The sequence below is a fragment of the Anolis sagrei genome, chromosome 2 (assembly GCF_037176765.1).
Source record: "Anolis sagrei isolate rAnoSag1 chromosome 2, rAnoSag1.mat, whole genome shotgun sequence".
NCBI lineage: Eukaryota > Metazoa > Chordata > Lepidosauria > Squamata > Dactyloidae > Anolis > Anolis sagrei.
In genome coordinates, this window is record NC_090022.1 from 5,366,278 (window position 1) to 5,383,411 (window position 17,134).

The 17,134-nt window shown below is 46.3% G+C and overlaps 1 protein-coding gene across 1 annotated transcript in view; it reads right to left on the reverse strand.

Moving 5' to 3' along the window:
* LOC137096243 (scavenger receptor cysteine-rich type 1 protein M130-like) overlaps positions 1 to 17,134 on the reverse strand; it is an 87,993-nt gene that overhangs the window by 22,752 nt on the left and 48,107 nt on the right. Inside the window, exon 4 of the mRNA XM_067465027.1 lies at positions 2,544 to 2,849. Coding sequence (XP_067321128.1) covers positions 2,544 to 2,849 — 306 coding nt within the window. The remainder of the gene's footprint in view (positions 1 to 2,543; positions 2,850 to 17,134) is intronic.

Here is a 17,134-nt window from a genome sequence, read left to right on the forward strand (position 1 = left end):
ATTTCTTCTGCAGCATAAGAGTTTTTGACATATAAGGCTACTCCGTCTCCTCTCCCCTTTGTTCGGTTTCTGTGAAAGAGGTTATACCCCTCGATATCTACATTCCAGCGATTGGTGTCATCCCACCAGGTTTCAGTGATGCCTATGATATCATATTTGTGGTGTTGTGCTAAAAGTTGGAGTTCGTCATGTTTATTTCCCATTCTCTGTGCATTAGTGTAAAGCGTTCCTCCTGACACCATTTTCTAAGCCAGTCATTGACCTGTACTATTTTTCTGGCCCTTATAGGACCGTGTTTTATGACTGGGAGGAGGGATGAAAAGACCACCTGTACATTACATTGCTTTCGCTTTGTTCCTAGAGCTCGAAAATCATTTGTGATCTTTTCAACAGTATGCCTAGCAGTATCATTGGTTCCTACATGAATCAACATGAGGGGAGGATGGTGAAAGAAGAAAGCGCAAAAGCTGGGTTGCAGCTGAACATATATAAAAAACCCAAGATTATGGTAACAAGAATGATTGACAACTGGAAAATAGAGGGAGAAAATGTGGAGGCCGTGACAGACTTTGTATTTCTAGGTGCAAAGATTACTGCAGACGCAGACTGTGGCCAGGAAATCAGAAGACGCTTCCTTCTTGGGAGGAGAGCAGTGTCCAAGCTCGATAAAGTAGTAAAGAGTAGAGACATCACACTGGCAAAAAAGATCCATTGCATAGTCAAAACCATGGTATTCCCTGTAGTAACCTACGGATGTGAGAGCTGGACCTTAGGGAAGGCTGAGCGAAGGAAGATCGATGCTTTTGAGCTGTGGTGTTGGAGGAAAGTCCTGAGAGTGCCTTGGACTGCGAGAAGATCCAACCAGTCCATCCTCCAGGAAATAAAGCCCGGCTGCTCATTGGAGGGAAGGATACTAGAGACAAAGTTGAAGTCCTTTGGCCACATCATGAGGAGACAGCAAAGCCTAGAGAAGACAATTATGCTGGGGAAAGTAGAAGGTAAAAGGAAGAGGGGCCGACCAAGGGCAAGATGGATGGATGGCATCCTTGAAGTGACTGGACTGACCTTGAAGGAGCTGGGGGTGGTGACGGCCGACAGGGAGCTCTGGTGTGGGCTGGTCCATGAGGTCACGAAGAGTCGGAGACGACTGAACGAATGAACAACTAGACCTTAGTCTACACAAGCTTCTGACACCTGCTTCTTTCTTACAGTGAATTTCCAAAGTGATGCAGAACCCCTTGGCACTCTGCCTCTGCCGTTGTCTCTTTTCATGCCCTCTTCTCCTGAAGCCGAGCATGACCACCACCCCAACAAGGTATGGTGACTTATAGTTCTGCAAAGGACAAAGGTACCAGACTGCACAATAGGGGTTAAGTCTTGGTCAATTTGTCAAGGCCTTAACAACAATGAGGACCCCATGAAACTTTGGGAATGGCTAGACCTTGGGGTCTCTGCCTCTCTCTCGAGAGCTGTAGTTTTCCAAGGACCATGGGACCGGTTTCCATCCCAGCGCTGCAGGGCGTTGCGTCTTGACCCAGTGGAACTCCATAGACTCCCTTTGGTGGCTTTTTGAATTCTGCTACATTCCTGGACTTCACTCTCTTCAAGGACTCGCTCTCTACCCATGAACTTTCTTCAAGACAACTTATGAATTCATGCTGTGTCCTGATATCGTCTGCTTTTTATAATTGGTATTATTAATCTCTCTCTGGGGTCCTGGATGGGAAGATAGCTGCATATGATTTCCCTGTGTATAATTTCTATATGGTTTTTATGTTTCCTTGTATTCCTGACCCTTTGCCCCTTCTCCCTCCAAAGAAATATGTAAGGGAACCACCTGGCCTAAACAATTGTTTGACAAAAGTTTCTGTAAGATAAGGGGAAACCTTCCCCTCTGCTTTTTGTTTACTTCCCATTGATAGCATTAACCCCAGGCATTGATCCCCTGTCTCACAGCCAGGAAGGACACATGTTGATTCACAACATGCAAAGCAGCCCTGTATGGACTCTTTGTCTCACAGAGCACATGGCATTTCCCAGATTCCTTTGTGTTCCATCATCCCGCCTCCATCTCTCCTGATTGGCTGTCACCACCAGGTGGCAGAGGTCTTCCCATTGGATCCTACGGACCACTGGAGCTTCCTGATTGGTCCAGAGGCACCGGGGGCAGGAGGGCCACCTCCCAGGTGTCCGCCCATCACCCAATCACAGCAGGGAACAACAGGGAAACCGGGGTGGGGAGTTTGAACTCTGCAAATTTGAATTCACTATAAATATGACTGCATTGGTGTAATCTCCTCATGCTTAGCTTTGGCAAATGATTGCAGCTTTGCATCCGGTTTCAGCTGAATCGCATTAAACTTCGATGGCTTTTCTTCAACTAATGAGATTTTTCATTGGGAAATCAGGGAAAAATATGGGATGCTTCTCTGTCTCGCCAGGGAAAAAGAACTGTTTGATGAGTCTAATTGGTCTCTGCCTCCTTGCAAAGACCCCTAAATTTTAGCTCTAGAACACTCCTGCATCCTTTGCTAGAAACCTACCTGTGCACTCCACGCTGGCATCCTGGCTGTGTTTGCAGTGGTGCTCTCCCCATGGGCTTCGGGGACACTCCCTCAGAGATGCCTCTTTCCCTGTACAGTCCAGTCCCTCCAGCCAGATGGGACCAGATCCTTGGCCATGATGAGCTCCTCTGAATGCTTTGAGGGCATTTCCACAGCCCAGTTCTTTGCATACAACCTGAGCATCATTTATGTCCCAGCTGGTATCACATACGGTTCCCCACTCTTGGTTGTGCAAGAGCTCTATCTGCCCAGAGCAGGGATTTGGGCCATTCACCAGGCGAGCCTCTGATGGGAGAAAATAAAGGAATCTTGAAATGTACTCATATAATTAGATCCAGCAGTTTTAACACAGCTTTTGTACAAAGTGGAGAAATCAATAAAAATGTCCTGTGAAAACTTTCCGGGGGGAGACAGCTTGTTCTGCTTTCAGGAGAAATCAGATATGTTAAATCTGTATATTTTAATTCTAATTCTGAATTGCATTGTAAAATTAATATTATATATTTCTCTGACTGCCCCTACACAAGGAATAAAGAGCACCAGTCAAATGCCAGAATGTCTGCTTCTTCATTAGGGGGTTGGACTGGATGGCCCATGGGGTCTCTTCCAACTCTTTGATTCTTTGATTCTTTGATTCTTTTATTATTGTCTCTCCCAAAAGGTTTAACACATCTACAGGGATAACAGAGGAGAAATACTTCTTGTCTGAGAGTCCCATTTCCACTTTTGAATATTGCACAGATTGAATTATGGAACTGTGCATGGCTTCTCCCTCACCAATGCACTGTCTTGGGCAAAAAAAGAAACCTATGCATTTCCACCTGGCAATCAGGAGAAAAGCTTTATTCTCACTTCTTCATGAGGAAGAAATAAGAATGAGGGACTTCTGGTCCATAGACATCTACTGAGACATGTGGTCAGGTCTCAAGTCCAGGCTGTTTTTTAATACACAAATGAATATTACTGTACAATGGTAGTAATTTCTGAACAGAAAATGCTGTTTTCTACCACATGTGAAATTTGTGCCAATAAAATCTGCCCAAATTCTTAGTATCAGATTGATACTCAAAAAACCTTTTTCTACAATATTTCAAATAAGTATATGCATTTATTTCCATACATTATTTAAAGTGCTACAGTTTAACTCTCTGAGGGAATATATTTCAGTGTTAAAAGGCAGCAAGTTATCATCTTTAAAGACCCTAAGATGGCAGTGCAATTGTCGATAAGCTTAAGATTGGACTTCTTCAAGGCACTGCACATTGGCCTACCTCTGTGCTGTCATGAATGACTTTTCAATGACTTTGAAGCATAGGTTCTTTTATTGCAATTTCCAGTGTGAGAGGTATATCAGAATACAGAAAAACATTTAGACAAAGAATGACATTGGACATACAGACATACAGATTCTATGCAACTACATTGGATTTACAATTACATTGGTTAACAAACAAACAAAGGGGAATTACATTTTCTCTCAACATTCACATGTACACTAGGCTTGGGTAACCATGGAAAAAATTGTTTCTAAACTCACTTCGTTTCCAGTGGGGCGCTTGCGTTTCTAAATTCTAAATACTTCCGAAATTTGAGATTTCAAACTTTCGATATTTACGAAATTTTGTAATTAATAACGAATCGATTCGTTAAAATGGCAGACGCATTTGCGCATGCGCAAAGCAATTAATTACGAAATAATTTCGCAATTAATTACGAATCGATTCGTTAAAATGGCGGACGCGTTTGCGCATGCGCAAAGTAATTAATTACGAAGTAGTTTCGTAATTAATTACGAATCAATTCGTTAAAATGGCGGACGCGTTTGCGCAATGCACTAAAAACAAAATCATTTTAAACAATTACTCAAATAGAATAAGAAATTAAATAAAAAATAATAAAATAAAGTAGCAAAATAAGTAGTAAGTCAAGAAATTGAAATTACTTAACTTTGTAATAAAATATAATATATAAAATAATAATAATATTTAAAAATAATATATAAATTATAATTAATAATATATATATAAAATAACAATGTAATTTATAAAAAATTAGAAAGTAAATATAAGAAAAAAATAAATAAAAAGTAACAAAAATTGCACTTTGAAACAAACTATGAAGTTATTAAATTATGGCCAAAGTATCTGGCAAGTGTTCATATTAATTATAATTTCTCTAACAGTAGTGCAAGTTAAGTAAGGACCAAGCAGATAATCTGACTGTGATGTCCAGTACCCATTCCGCCCACCTCCAAGCCCTCCCGGGGGTCATGAAGCCTTGACCCCCCCCCCCCCCCGGGGTTGCCTGCTTGCCTAGTTTCTGAAGGCCCGCGCCCCATTCCGGCCTTCTCCAAATCCTCCCGGGGGGTGGGGCATCAGCCATCAACACCTTTGGAGTGTAAGGCCAATATCCTTCCCAGCCTTATCCAACTCCGGAGGGGGGGGGGCATCGGGCATTAACCCCCCGGGAGTGTCATAATGCATTCTGCTTTCACTGAATATCAGCCGTCCTCCAGTGAGACTGCCTCCAAGTCCTCCCGGGGGGGGGGGGGGCATTGGGCATTGGCCCCCCGGGAGTGTCTGTATGCAATCTACTTTCACAGCATATCAGCCGTCCCCCAGTGAGACAGCCTCTAAGCCCTCCCGGGGGGGCCTTGACCCTGGCCCCCCGGGACTGCCTGCCTGTCTGCTGTGTGAAGGCCAATTCCCTTTCTGGCCACCTCCATGCCCTCCTGGGGGGCGGTAAGTCTATTAACCCCCCGGGAGTGTCAATATGCAATCTACTTTCACAGCATATCAGCCGTCCCCTAGTGAGACAGCCTTTAAGCCCTCCCGGGAGGGGGAGGCCTTGACCCTGGCCCCCCGGGAATGCCTGCCTGCCTGCTGTGTGAAGGGCAATTCCCTTTCTGGCCACCTCCATGCCCTCCCGGGGGGCCGTAAGTCCATTAACCCCCCGGGAGTGTCTGTATGCAATCCACTTTCACAGCATATCAGCCGTCCCCCAGTGAGACAGCCTCTAAGCCCTCCTGGGGGGGGGCTTGATCCTGCCCCCCCGGGACTGCCTGCTTGATTGCTGGGTGAAGGCCAATACCTTTCCCGGCCTTCTCCAAGTCCTCCCGGGGGGGCATTGGGCATTGACCCCCCGGGAGTGTCTGTATGCAATCTACTTTCACAGCATATCAGCCGTCCCCCAGTGAGACAGTCTATAAGCCCTCCCTGGGGGGGGCATTGATCCTGCCCCCCTCCCGGGAATGCCTGCCTGCCTGCTTTGTGAAGGCCAATTCCCTTTCTGGCCACCTCCATGCCCTCCCGGGGGGCCGTAAGTCCATTAAACCCCCGGGAGTGTCTGTATGCAATCCACTTTCACAGCATATCAGCCGTCCCCCAGTGAGACAGCCTCCCTCTAAGCCCTCCCGGGGGGGGGGCTTGATCCTGGCCCCCCTGGGACGGCCTGCTTGATTGCTGGGTGAAGGCCAATACCTTTCCTGGCCTTCTCCAAGTCCTCCGGGGGGGGGGGCATTGGGCATTGACCCCCCGGGAGTGTCTGTATGCAATCTACTTTCACAGCATATCAGCCGTCCCCCAGTGAGACAGTCTATAAGCCCTCCCTGGGGGGGCATTGATCCTGCCCCCCTCCCAGGAATGCCTGCCTGCCTGCTGTGTGAAGGCCAATTCCCTTTCTGGCCACCTCCATGCCCTCCCGGGGGGCCGTAAGTCCATTAACCCCCCGGGAGTGTCTGTATGCAATCTACTTTCACAGCATATCAGCCATCCTCCAGTGAGACTGCCTGTAAGCCCTTCCAGGGGGGCATTTGTCCTGCACACCGTGTACAACCGTCAGTCTTTCCATTCCCGCAGGAATGATCGCTTGCCATTTACGTTGCCACATGCTTACTTTGCCTCTGACCGACTGCCCCTCTGCATCGATGGTGTCTGTTTACTTCCTCTTCCCTTTGAAAACCAATGCCGTGTTGGAAGAAAAGGGATCCTTTGCACACCCAGTGACACCAAGGGAAAGTTCAAAATACTCCAAGAAAGGAACAGCTGCCGGCTATGCCAAATTCAAGGTGATCCACCATGCAGTAGTGCGGCAATACACAGTAGTGAAGCGGACACCCCAGAGAATCTCTGGCTCTAGAGAAGGTCAGGGTATGAATACTCAAAGTAAAATTCACTGTATAGAAAAATTAAATTAACCAACGTTTCAAATTTTTATGTCATATGATAAAATTAATGAAACTAAAAGACTAAATTGGGAGATTGATTACAATTATTATCTATTATATATAATAAAAGTGAATGTTTGTTTGTATGTATGTATGCGGAGGGCGGACGTGTATGTGGCAGCTTTCTGATTGGCTCTCAGTTTCACAGGCCACAGAGACTTGCACGAGCTACGGACCTGGACCAAACTTGGCACACAAAACCCCCATGACCCCCTGTATGTCCTGCTGAGGTATGGGGGAGTGCGGACAAGGGAGGATGAATTTGTAGTACTTTCAACCCCTTCGGATTCCAGAGACCACTGTGGCTCCCAACAATTACCGATAAAGGCCAAACTTGGCACACAGAGCCCCCATGACCCAATCTACATCCAGGGGAGGTTTGGAGGAGGATGAACCGTGCACAATGGGATTTGCAGTACCTACACGAACTGATAACTGATAAAGAACACCTTTGCCACACAATGCCTTTCTCAGATAACCCGGGTAGCGCCGTGTCCCCAATCTATTTTCTAATAAATTTGAATAAGTAACACTACGAATGAGGAAGACAAGGAAGCCTTTAAGTGAATTTATGCAGCAGACCTTATATCAGGTTACACCAAAAATCCGACAAAAAGATAGCTCGCCAAGGGACAGAGAACAGAACACAGATTCATAGAGTGCAATCAGTTTGCAGACTGTGAACAAGTGAGAACCAGTAGCACCCATCCAGCAGAGGATGATGGTTATTCAGGAGGAAAATCTGGGATAAAACAAGCGTTTCTTCACAAAGGGCCTTATGACTCTTATCCTCACAGATTCATTGGAGAAAAGAGATGGTACGTCCTCCGCGGGGTACTCTAAAAGATTCAAAGTCACACAGCAATCAAGCAGTAGCTCCGCGTATACAAAGGAGGTAAAGAGGAAACTGCCCTGGATGGAAAAAAAAAAACAGTGACAGTACAGGTCAGGGATGGGGATGCAAAGCTGGCATGAGAAAAAATGTCTGGGGTCAATGGCACTCCATCAAACTGCAGAGGAACATTCCTAAATTGCGGTAAATTCTGGGAGGAATGGGCATACCAAGCCGCCTTGTCTCTCTCCCGGGGAGCCTAAACAAATCTCTCAAAGAGGGGAACACGGCCCAGGTAAGAACCAAGCAAGCAGGTTAAAAACTCCGTTCCTCAAAGATTCATTCGAGAAACGTGATGGTATGTCCTCCGTGGGGTACTCTAAAAGATTCAAAGTCATGCAGCAATTAAGCAGTAGCTCCGCGTATACAAAGGAGGTAAAGACGAAACTGTCCTGGATGGAAAAAAACAGTGACAGTATAGGTCAGGGATGGGGACGTAAAGCTGGCATGAGAAAAAATGTCTGGGATCAATGGCACTTCATCAAACTGCAGAGGAACGTTCCTAAATTGCGGTAAATTCTGGGAGGGATGGGCATACCAAGCCGCCTTGTTTCTCTCCCAGGGAGCCTAAACAAATCTTTCAAAGAACGTCTTCCGCTGATAGATCCAACCGATCCAGACTCACCCAGTAATCAAGCAGTAGTTGCCCGGAGACAAAGGAGATAAAGAGGGAAGTTAGTTATGGGTGGATAGCAGACGGATTGGAGTTCCAGGAGCAGGGAGGGGGGGAAGGGTCCCAGAGTAATTGCAGTGTTTGTTCTTGGGATGGCGATTTGCATTGCTACACGGTGTAAAGGTTAAGGTGAGTAGGTAGGCAGGTAAAGTGTATTGAATACAGATGAGAGCAGGAAAATAACACAGTAAAGAGTGCAGCAATAATGTAGCAGCTGTTCTCTGATAAATGCAATTCCCCCCCCCCCCCCCCAGTTTTTAATAGGTTTTCTTTAGGGTAATTTTTTTCATCTTTTTTATTTTTTTTATGAGGTAGTTTATGTAAGTTGATGTGAATGTATTTCAGGCTCATTCATTGACCACTTCTTTATATGAAGGCAAAGAGCAGTTGTGTGGATGATATAAGTATAGAGAGGTGCACCATCCCTCATGAAGAATCATACTATTGTTCCGTTTCAAAAAGTAAATAAGTTGTGCTTGAGGAAGTTTGCGGAAACAGTATGGGATCATTCCCCCAGTGCGACTATCTGCAAGCCCTCCGGGGTGGCATCGAGCCTTAACCCCCCCCCCCCCCCCCCGTGAGTTTCTGCCCGAATTCTTGTCTGCAGTTAAGGACAGCGCAAAGTGAAGAAAGGTCCTTCGCACCAAAAACTTGAGACCTGAATGGCCCACCAACACACAGCAGACAACCAGGTAGCCCCGTGACTCAACAGTAAGGTAAAAGATAGCTGGGAAAGGGCAGCTCACATGTGGAAGAACCAAAGGGTTCAAAGTCACCTTAATAAGGAAGCAGTTGCACGCATAGAACAGAGAGTTGTGGTTGTTCCCGAGAATAGTCTGGGATGAAGTATTGGCCTACACTCAGCAGCCAGGCAGACAGTTCCAACCAGACAATTTTTACATCTGTCATCCTTCGATGCCACTCAGGAGCACATTACTCACTGGACAAGCACAGTGAATGATACGTTTGCAAGGAGCAGCCAAACTGCATTTGGGATATTCACACCACAAACATTAGAGAGAGGGAGGAAAAAGTACCATTAGCTGGAAGAGAATGGTAAGGCACCCAACAAGGACAGCTATTTTGTAGTGGTGTTTGAGTAATGCGACGCCACAATGTGTGGCTAAAGGGGGCACCCATCCCTCCAAAATGGAAAGAGAAGACTCACAGAACTGCCCTGTAAGAAATCATGAATGAGAAGAACAATCGACTATGTATGCCAGTATTACAGCAAATCTAAATCTTTCCAAATCTCTTCCTCTAAGAACGATAGCTGTCCTCCACAGAGCAGACAAGCTGACACTCCCACATTACTAAAATACTGGATTGATACCATGGAAAAAGGATAAGGAGGTTGAGATGATTCCAACCTACCTGCCCTAAGACCCGCGCAACCTTTGTAATTGCAAAAAGCTACCCAAATACACCTAGAACGAAACTCCTGCTGGCCAAGGGAAAGTACATTGGATCCACCATGGAGGAGTGCACAAATACAGAAAGCAGTAAAGCAGACACACCTCTGATTCCTCCTTGGGTGTAGAGAAGGACTGGGTTTTAAAACTTAAAGCAGAAATCATATTATGGAAAAATGATATGAACCAACGTTGTGATTATGAATATCTGATAATAACATTACATAAGCCAATGGATTATTATTATTATTATTATTATTAACTTTATTTGTACCCCGCGAGCATCTCCCGAAGGACTCGATGCGGCTTACACAGGCCGAAGCCACACAACACAATACAATAGAGAACATATCAAGTAATAACAAAGCAAATCAAAAATCAAAAAGCAAATCAAAATCAGAAATTAGCAAGACAGCAATAACAATACATCAAGACATATTAAAACTGGTTCGGCCGACGAGAGGGGTACAAGGTTAAAAGTGCTGAAATGGCAGGAGGGGCGTAGGAATTAAAGTACGGTGTGCAGCAATGTTAATTGTGCTAAAGTGCTACTAGGACTTGGGATAGGGATTCCTAATCCGGGAAGGCACAACGGATTAAAGACAGGAGAACATTAGGCGGTTGAAATCATTCCAGAGAAAGCATAAAGTAACAGGAGGAACAAGGAAAATAAGGTAGCCTTTTGGGAAATGTATGTTGCAGACCTTTAATCGGCCACCACAACACAGCAGACATACAGAGAACCCTCAAGGAGAGGAAACCTACGGTAAGCTCCAGAGGGAAGAGAGAACACAACTGAAGCAGAGTCTTGAAAAACTTGTCAGACTCAGAACAAGCAAGAAGCAATAGCACCCATTGAGCAGAGGGTACTGTTTATTCCAAATGAAACTCTGAGAAAAAAGAACTGGCCTACACAAAGCAGCCAGGCAGACATAACCCTCAGGACATAGCATATTACTAACGCGTTAGGAAAACAAATTCCTTAGGAATACTCCTTATTTGTAAAATAAAGAAATTAGGAGGCCACCCAGGAGTTGCACGCATAAGTTGATCTGAGGCAAGCAGAGTAATACCAGATGACAGCATGCGTAACACAGAACTTTTGAATGTACCAGAAGATGGGGAAGAGGATTTAAGATTTCCGAAACAACGATCACCTACTGGTTATGGGAGGTTTGTGCAAACGCATTTGTCACTTCTCACAAGAACTACGGAGACGTTGCCTGCAAAGCTCAGTACTGAACTTCTGAATGTACCCAAGGATGGGTAAGAGGATTAAAAATTCCTGAACCAACAAATGCCTCCTGGTTCACAGGGGTTGCTGGAGGAATACTATGGGTTCGTTCCTCTAGTGAGACTGCCTCTAAGCTATCCCGGGTGGTATCGAGCCTTAACCACCTCTGAGTTTATGTCTGAATGCCTGGAAGCGCCACTTTCTGGCCACCACAATGCCCTAGAAGGGGTGCATTTACCCTTAACACCCGTGGTGGAAGAAGAATAACAGGAAAAAGAGAAACAGGGGCACAGGGAGATTGACGCCAAGGATACAGTGGCCATGCTCTAGCTATGCTGCAGTGATCGATCAGAGGAGAAAGCCAACACTGTTCTGGATGTCAAAGGGAAGAGGAAGAAACCAGCTGACAGCTATGCATAGAAAATGACATCCAAAGACAAAGGAAACGTCAGAACACATCATTGTGATCATAACTGCCAGGGGCCCCCGGGAGTAATGGCTCACATGTTATGAAAGCCCAACGCAAACGCCCTCTTTTCCGGGCACCACAGAGACGTTGCCTGCCAGGCTGAAAAGTGGACTTCTGACTACCCAAAGATAGGGAGCAAGGATTAAAAACCTCCGAACCAACGAACACCTACTGGTTCACGGGGGGTTGGAGGGGGACGGCACAGATTCAGTGAAAGTGAAATGCATACATGACAACCAGAAGGGCGGCCGGGATCGACTAAGGAAAGGGTGCTTAAAAGGGCGTTGATTGAAGCAGACAGTCGTTCTTTGGCCACATCATGAGGAAAGGGGAAGTCAAGCTGGCCTTTGAGCGACAATGCCCGCCCTCAATGGAGGGGGACGGCAGAGATGCTGTGAAAGCTAAATGCATACATGACAACCGGAAAGGGGCCCCGGGAATGATGGCTCCCCTGTTATGAAAGCCCAACACATGCGCCCTCTTTTCCGGGCACCCCAGAGAGACATTGCCTGACCGGCTGAAAAGTGGACTTCTGAATCTACCCAAAGATAGGGAGCAAGGATTAGAAACCTCCGAACCAATGGACACCAACTGGTTCACGGGGGGTTGGAGGGGGACGGCACAGGTGCAGTGAAAGAAATGCACACATGACAACCACAAGGGGCCCCGGGAATTACGGCTCCCCTGTTATGAAAGCCCAATGCATGCACCCTCTTTTCTGGGCACCCCAGAGAGACGTTGCCTGCCAGGCTGAAAAGTGGACTTCCGAATCTACCGAAAGATAGGGAGCAAGGATTAAAAACCTCCGAACCAACGGACACCTACTGGTTCACGGGGGGTTGGAGGGGGACAGCACAGATGCAGTGAAAGCTAAATGCATACATGACAACCAGAAGGGCGGCCGGGATCAACTAAGGAAAGGGTGCTTAAAAGGGCGTTGATTGAAGCAGACAGTAGTTCTTTGGCCACATCATGAGGAAAGGGGAAGTCAAGCTGGCCTTTGAGTGAGAATGTCCGCCCTTGATGGAGGGGGACGGCAGAGATGCTGTGAAAGCTAAATGCATACATTACAACCGCAAGGGGCCCCAGGAATGCCTGCCTGCCTGCTGTGAAAGCTTAATGCATACATGACAACCGGAATGGCGGCTGGTAATGACTAAGGAAAGGGTTAGGGTTAGGGCAAGGGTTATCGTTAGGGCCAGGTGTAACTACTTATTTATTTATTTATTTATTTGCTGCATTTGTTAACCGCCGTTCTCAGCCCTAGGGCGACTCACGGCGGTGTACAACATATAAAAGACAATTTACAATAAAGCTATGACGACAAAAAACCAACATATCACTAATACACAATCATCTAATTACACTAAAAAAATCTGCTCCGTCTTATCGTTGAATCAATACCAATCTCGTAATCCATATTCCGTTCCAGTTGTCATTTCCAGTTACTGTAGCACTCAGTTAAATGCCTTCTCGAATAGCCATGTCTTCAGGCTCTTACGGAAGGACATAAGGGAGGGCGCCTGTCTGATGTCAACAGGGAGGGTGTTCCACAGCCGGGGGGCCACCACCGAGAAGGCCCTCTCTCTCGTCCCCGCCAGACGTGCCTGTGAAGCAGGCGGGATCGAGAGAAGGGCCTCCCCAGACGATCTCAAGGTCCTCGTGGGCTCATAGAGGTAAAAGAAAGCAAAGTAAACTGGATTTTCAATAAGGGCTTGACCCCAAAGGGCCAATTTTCCCGCAGTCAGCAGGTGTAACTGCTTTGAGGTAACAGAAAGCAAAGCACACTGGTTTTTGCAGAAGGGCTCTACTCCAAAGGGGTCTTCTGACTCTGCCCAAAGATAGGGAACAAGGATTAGAAACCTCTGAACCAACGAACACCTACAGGTTCACGGGGGGTTGGAGGGGGACGGCAGAGAAGCTGTGAAAGCTAAATGCATACATGACAACCGGAAGGGGCCCTGGGAATGACGGCTCCCCTGTTATGAAAGCCCAACGCATGCTCCCTCTTTTCTGGGCACCCCAGAGAGACGTTGCCTGCCAGGCTGAAAAGTGGACTTCCGAATCTAACCAAAGATTCAGGGAACAAGAATTAGAAACCTCCGAACCAACGAACACCTACTGGTTCACGGGGGGTTGGAGGGGGACGGCAGAGATGCTGTGAAAGCTAAATGCATACACGACAACCGCAAGGGGCCCCGGGAATGCCTGCCTATCTGCTGTGAAAGCTAAATGCATACATGACAATCTCAAGGGACCCCGGGAATGACGGCTCCCCTGTTATGAAAGCCCGCAGTCAGCAGGTGTAACTACTTAGAGGTAACATAAAGAAAAGTATACTGGACTAGCTGTATCCGCCACGCGTTGCTGTGGCCAACCTTCCCTCCCTCTTTCTCTCCTTTTTTCCTGTCTTTCCTTCCCTCCCTCTTTCATTCCTTACCTCTTTTTCTTTCTTTTTCTTTCCCTTCTCTTCCTTCTCTACTTGTTTCTTTTCTCACCTCTTTTGCTCTTTGGTTCCACCCTTCCCTCCCTCTTTCCTTCCTTTCCTCCCTCTTTCTCTTTTTCTTTCCTTCTCTCCTTCCTCCCCTCTTTCACTTTTTCTTTCATTCTCTCCCTCCTCTCCTTCCTTCTCTACTCTTCTTTCTTTCCTTCTTTATCTCCTTCCCTCCTTCTTTCCCTCCTTCTCTACCCTTTTCTTTCCTTCCTTCTCTCCTTCCCTCTTTCTCTCCCTCCTTATCTTCCTCCGGCTCTCCTTCCTTCCTTCTTTACTCTGCCTTTTTTCTTCCTTCTCTCCTTCTCTCTTTCTTTCCCTTATTCTCTCACACTTTCTATCCTTTCTTCTCTCCTTCTTTCCTTCTTTACCTTTCTTTCCTTCTTTCTTTCCCTCCTTCTTTCCCTTTTTCTCTCCCTCCTTCTCTCCTTCCTTCCGTGGGGGGCATGACCAGGGGAAGAAGGAGGGGGAGATGCTTTGGAAAGAGGGCGTGTGGGAGGGTAGGGACACAGTGACGGAGGATGAGGGCGTGGCTTGCATGGAGGGTGCATTAGCCGGCCGGCCATGTGCACGTGCCGGAGACTTCGTTGGCCGGCTGGCCATATGCGCGCGCCGGGGACTTGCGACGGGGCACCATTGTGCATGCTCAGTTGTTTTGTCTAATTGTGAGTGTGTTTTAATGTTGTTTAGAATTTTGAATCGATTTGTGCATACCTTGTGGGTTGAGGTATGTGCATGGTAAATTTGGTAAATTTTCATCAGGGGTTTTTTGAGTTTTGCTGTCCCGTTGGGCGCCCTTTCTCTTTTTATATTATATAGATTTTCAATAAGGGCTTGAACCCAAAGGGCCAATGTTCCTGCAGTCAGCAGGTTTAACTACTTTGAGGTAACAGAAATAAAAGTACACTGGTTTTTTGCAGAAGGGCTCGACCCCAAAGGGCTAATTAGCCCGCAGTCAGCAGGTGTAACTACTTTGAGATTAAAAGAAAGCCAAGTCTTTGAACGTTTCTGATTGTAAGTACTAGCACTCAAAGGGGAAACCTAATCAACACACGGTGTACTTTAACCGCTGCAGGAGTGAGGGATACAGGCCAAAATACCAACTAAAAGGCAAGGCAAGGCAAATTTAAGGACAAAAAAAAGAAGAAAATTGGATAGACCCCAACGGCCAACTAGCCCGCAGTCAGCAGGTGTAACTTCTTAGAGGTAACAGAAAGCAAAACACACTGGTTTTTGCAGAAGGGCTCGACCCCAAAGGGCCAATTAGCCCGCATTCAGCAGGTCTAACTACTTTGAGATTTAAAGAAATCAAAGTCTTTGAACATTTCTGATTGTAACTAACAGCACTCAAAGGGGAAAAGCTAATCAACATACGGTGTACTTTAACCGCAGTAGGAGTGAGGGGTACAGGCAGAAATACCTACTGAAAGGGAACGTAAGGCAAGGCAAGGAAAATATAAGGACAAAAAAAGGAGGTAAATTGGATTGACGCCAATTAGCCCGCAGTCAGCAGGTGAAACTACTTTGAGGTAACAGAAAAGCAAAGCACACTGGTTTTTGCAGAAGGGCTCGACCCCAAAGGGCCTATTATCCCGCAATCAGCAGGTGTAACTGCTAACTGCTTTGAGGTAAAAGAACCTCAAAGCACACTGGTTTTTGCAGAAGGGCTCAACCTCTAGGGCCAGTTAGCCCGCAGTCAGCAGACTTTGTTTTTGGGATGTGGATTTTGATTGTACCTTTGAATACAGTGTCATATGGGGTGAGGTAGTTTTAGTGGGTAGGGTGGTGTTAATCATTGGTGTGGTTTTTGTGTAGGAGACTTGGATTGCACGCCGGTGTAAAATGTTGGGGGGGGGGGAGAGGTAGTTGAAGTGGATTGATTAAAGATGAGATCAATAGTTGTTAATGTGAGAACTCTCGATAGATCCAAAGTAGAGTAGCAGAAGTTCTCAGGTAAATTCATGTAGGAGACTTGGATTGCATGCCGGTGTAAAATGTTGGGGGGGGGGGGGAGAGGTAGTTGAAGTAGATTGATTAAAGATGAGATCAATAGTTGTTAATGTGAGAACTCTCTATAGATCCAAAGTAGAGTAGCAGCAGTTCTCAGGTAAATTCATGTAGGAGACTTGGATTGCACGCCGGTGTAAAATGTTGGGGGGGGGGGGGGAGAGGTAGTTGAAGTAGATTGATTAAAGATGTGATCAATAGTTGTTAATGTGAGAACTCTCTATAGATCCAAAGTAGAGTAGCAGCAGTTCTCAGGTAAATTCAATGACCTCCCTTTTTAAAGGGTTTACTATTTTTTAAAAAAGTTTTTTAATTTATAATTGTTCTCAAGATAAATTTGGTTCATTGATTGACCGTTCCTTTGAATGCAAGCGAAGTCTGCAAGTGAGGATCTCCAACGTATAGTGTGCTCCACCTTCCCTCAGGAAGGATCTCAATACCACCCCTTTTCTAAATGAACCAATTAGGTGTACAGGAAGACCAATGATGAAGAAATATTCAGAGGAACACAGCAGATAACAAGGCAGTGTAGGTAGTATTTCAAAGGAAATCATTTCTGGTTTTCGAAAACAGAAGGCTATAGTGATCTACGGGACGGTGCTCTCAAAATCAATCTCTGGATAACCCAAAAGTGGCAGGTTGGCCTTCAGAAAGACCAGCTTTTCCACCGCAAGGGGGTCGAGCAAGCTACGTTGGAGGGTGACGACATCTCCTGCCAGGCTGAAGACCCTCTCCCTCTGCACGCTAGTAGGTGGATAGCTGAGAAACTTGCGTGTGACGTTTGAGAAATCAGGCCATACCTTGCTTCGGGAGGACCAGTAAGTCAATTGATCGGTGGAGAAACTCTCCTGAGGCTCCTCAAAGTAACGGTTTATGGAGTACTCGGCCAAGTCTATCTTTGCCGCCTGGGCCGACAAAGATGTTCCTTCCTCTGAAAGAAAAGCGATGCTCTCCTGTATGAAATTTTCCTCGCACACACTTTTCTGCCGCACTGCCCTACCGTCATTCCTTGTAGGTGGCAAGGTGGGGCTATTCGAATCGGTGCTGGCGTAACCGCTGGGGTTATGGGGAATAACGGCATCGATTATTTGCTCTGAGTGTTCCCCCACCCTGTGAGAGTATTCTCCTCTCACGAGCGAGACAAGTTCGGCATTCCACCTCAGCAAA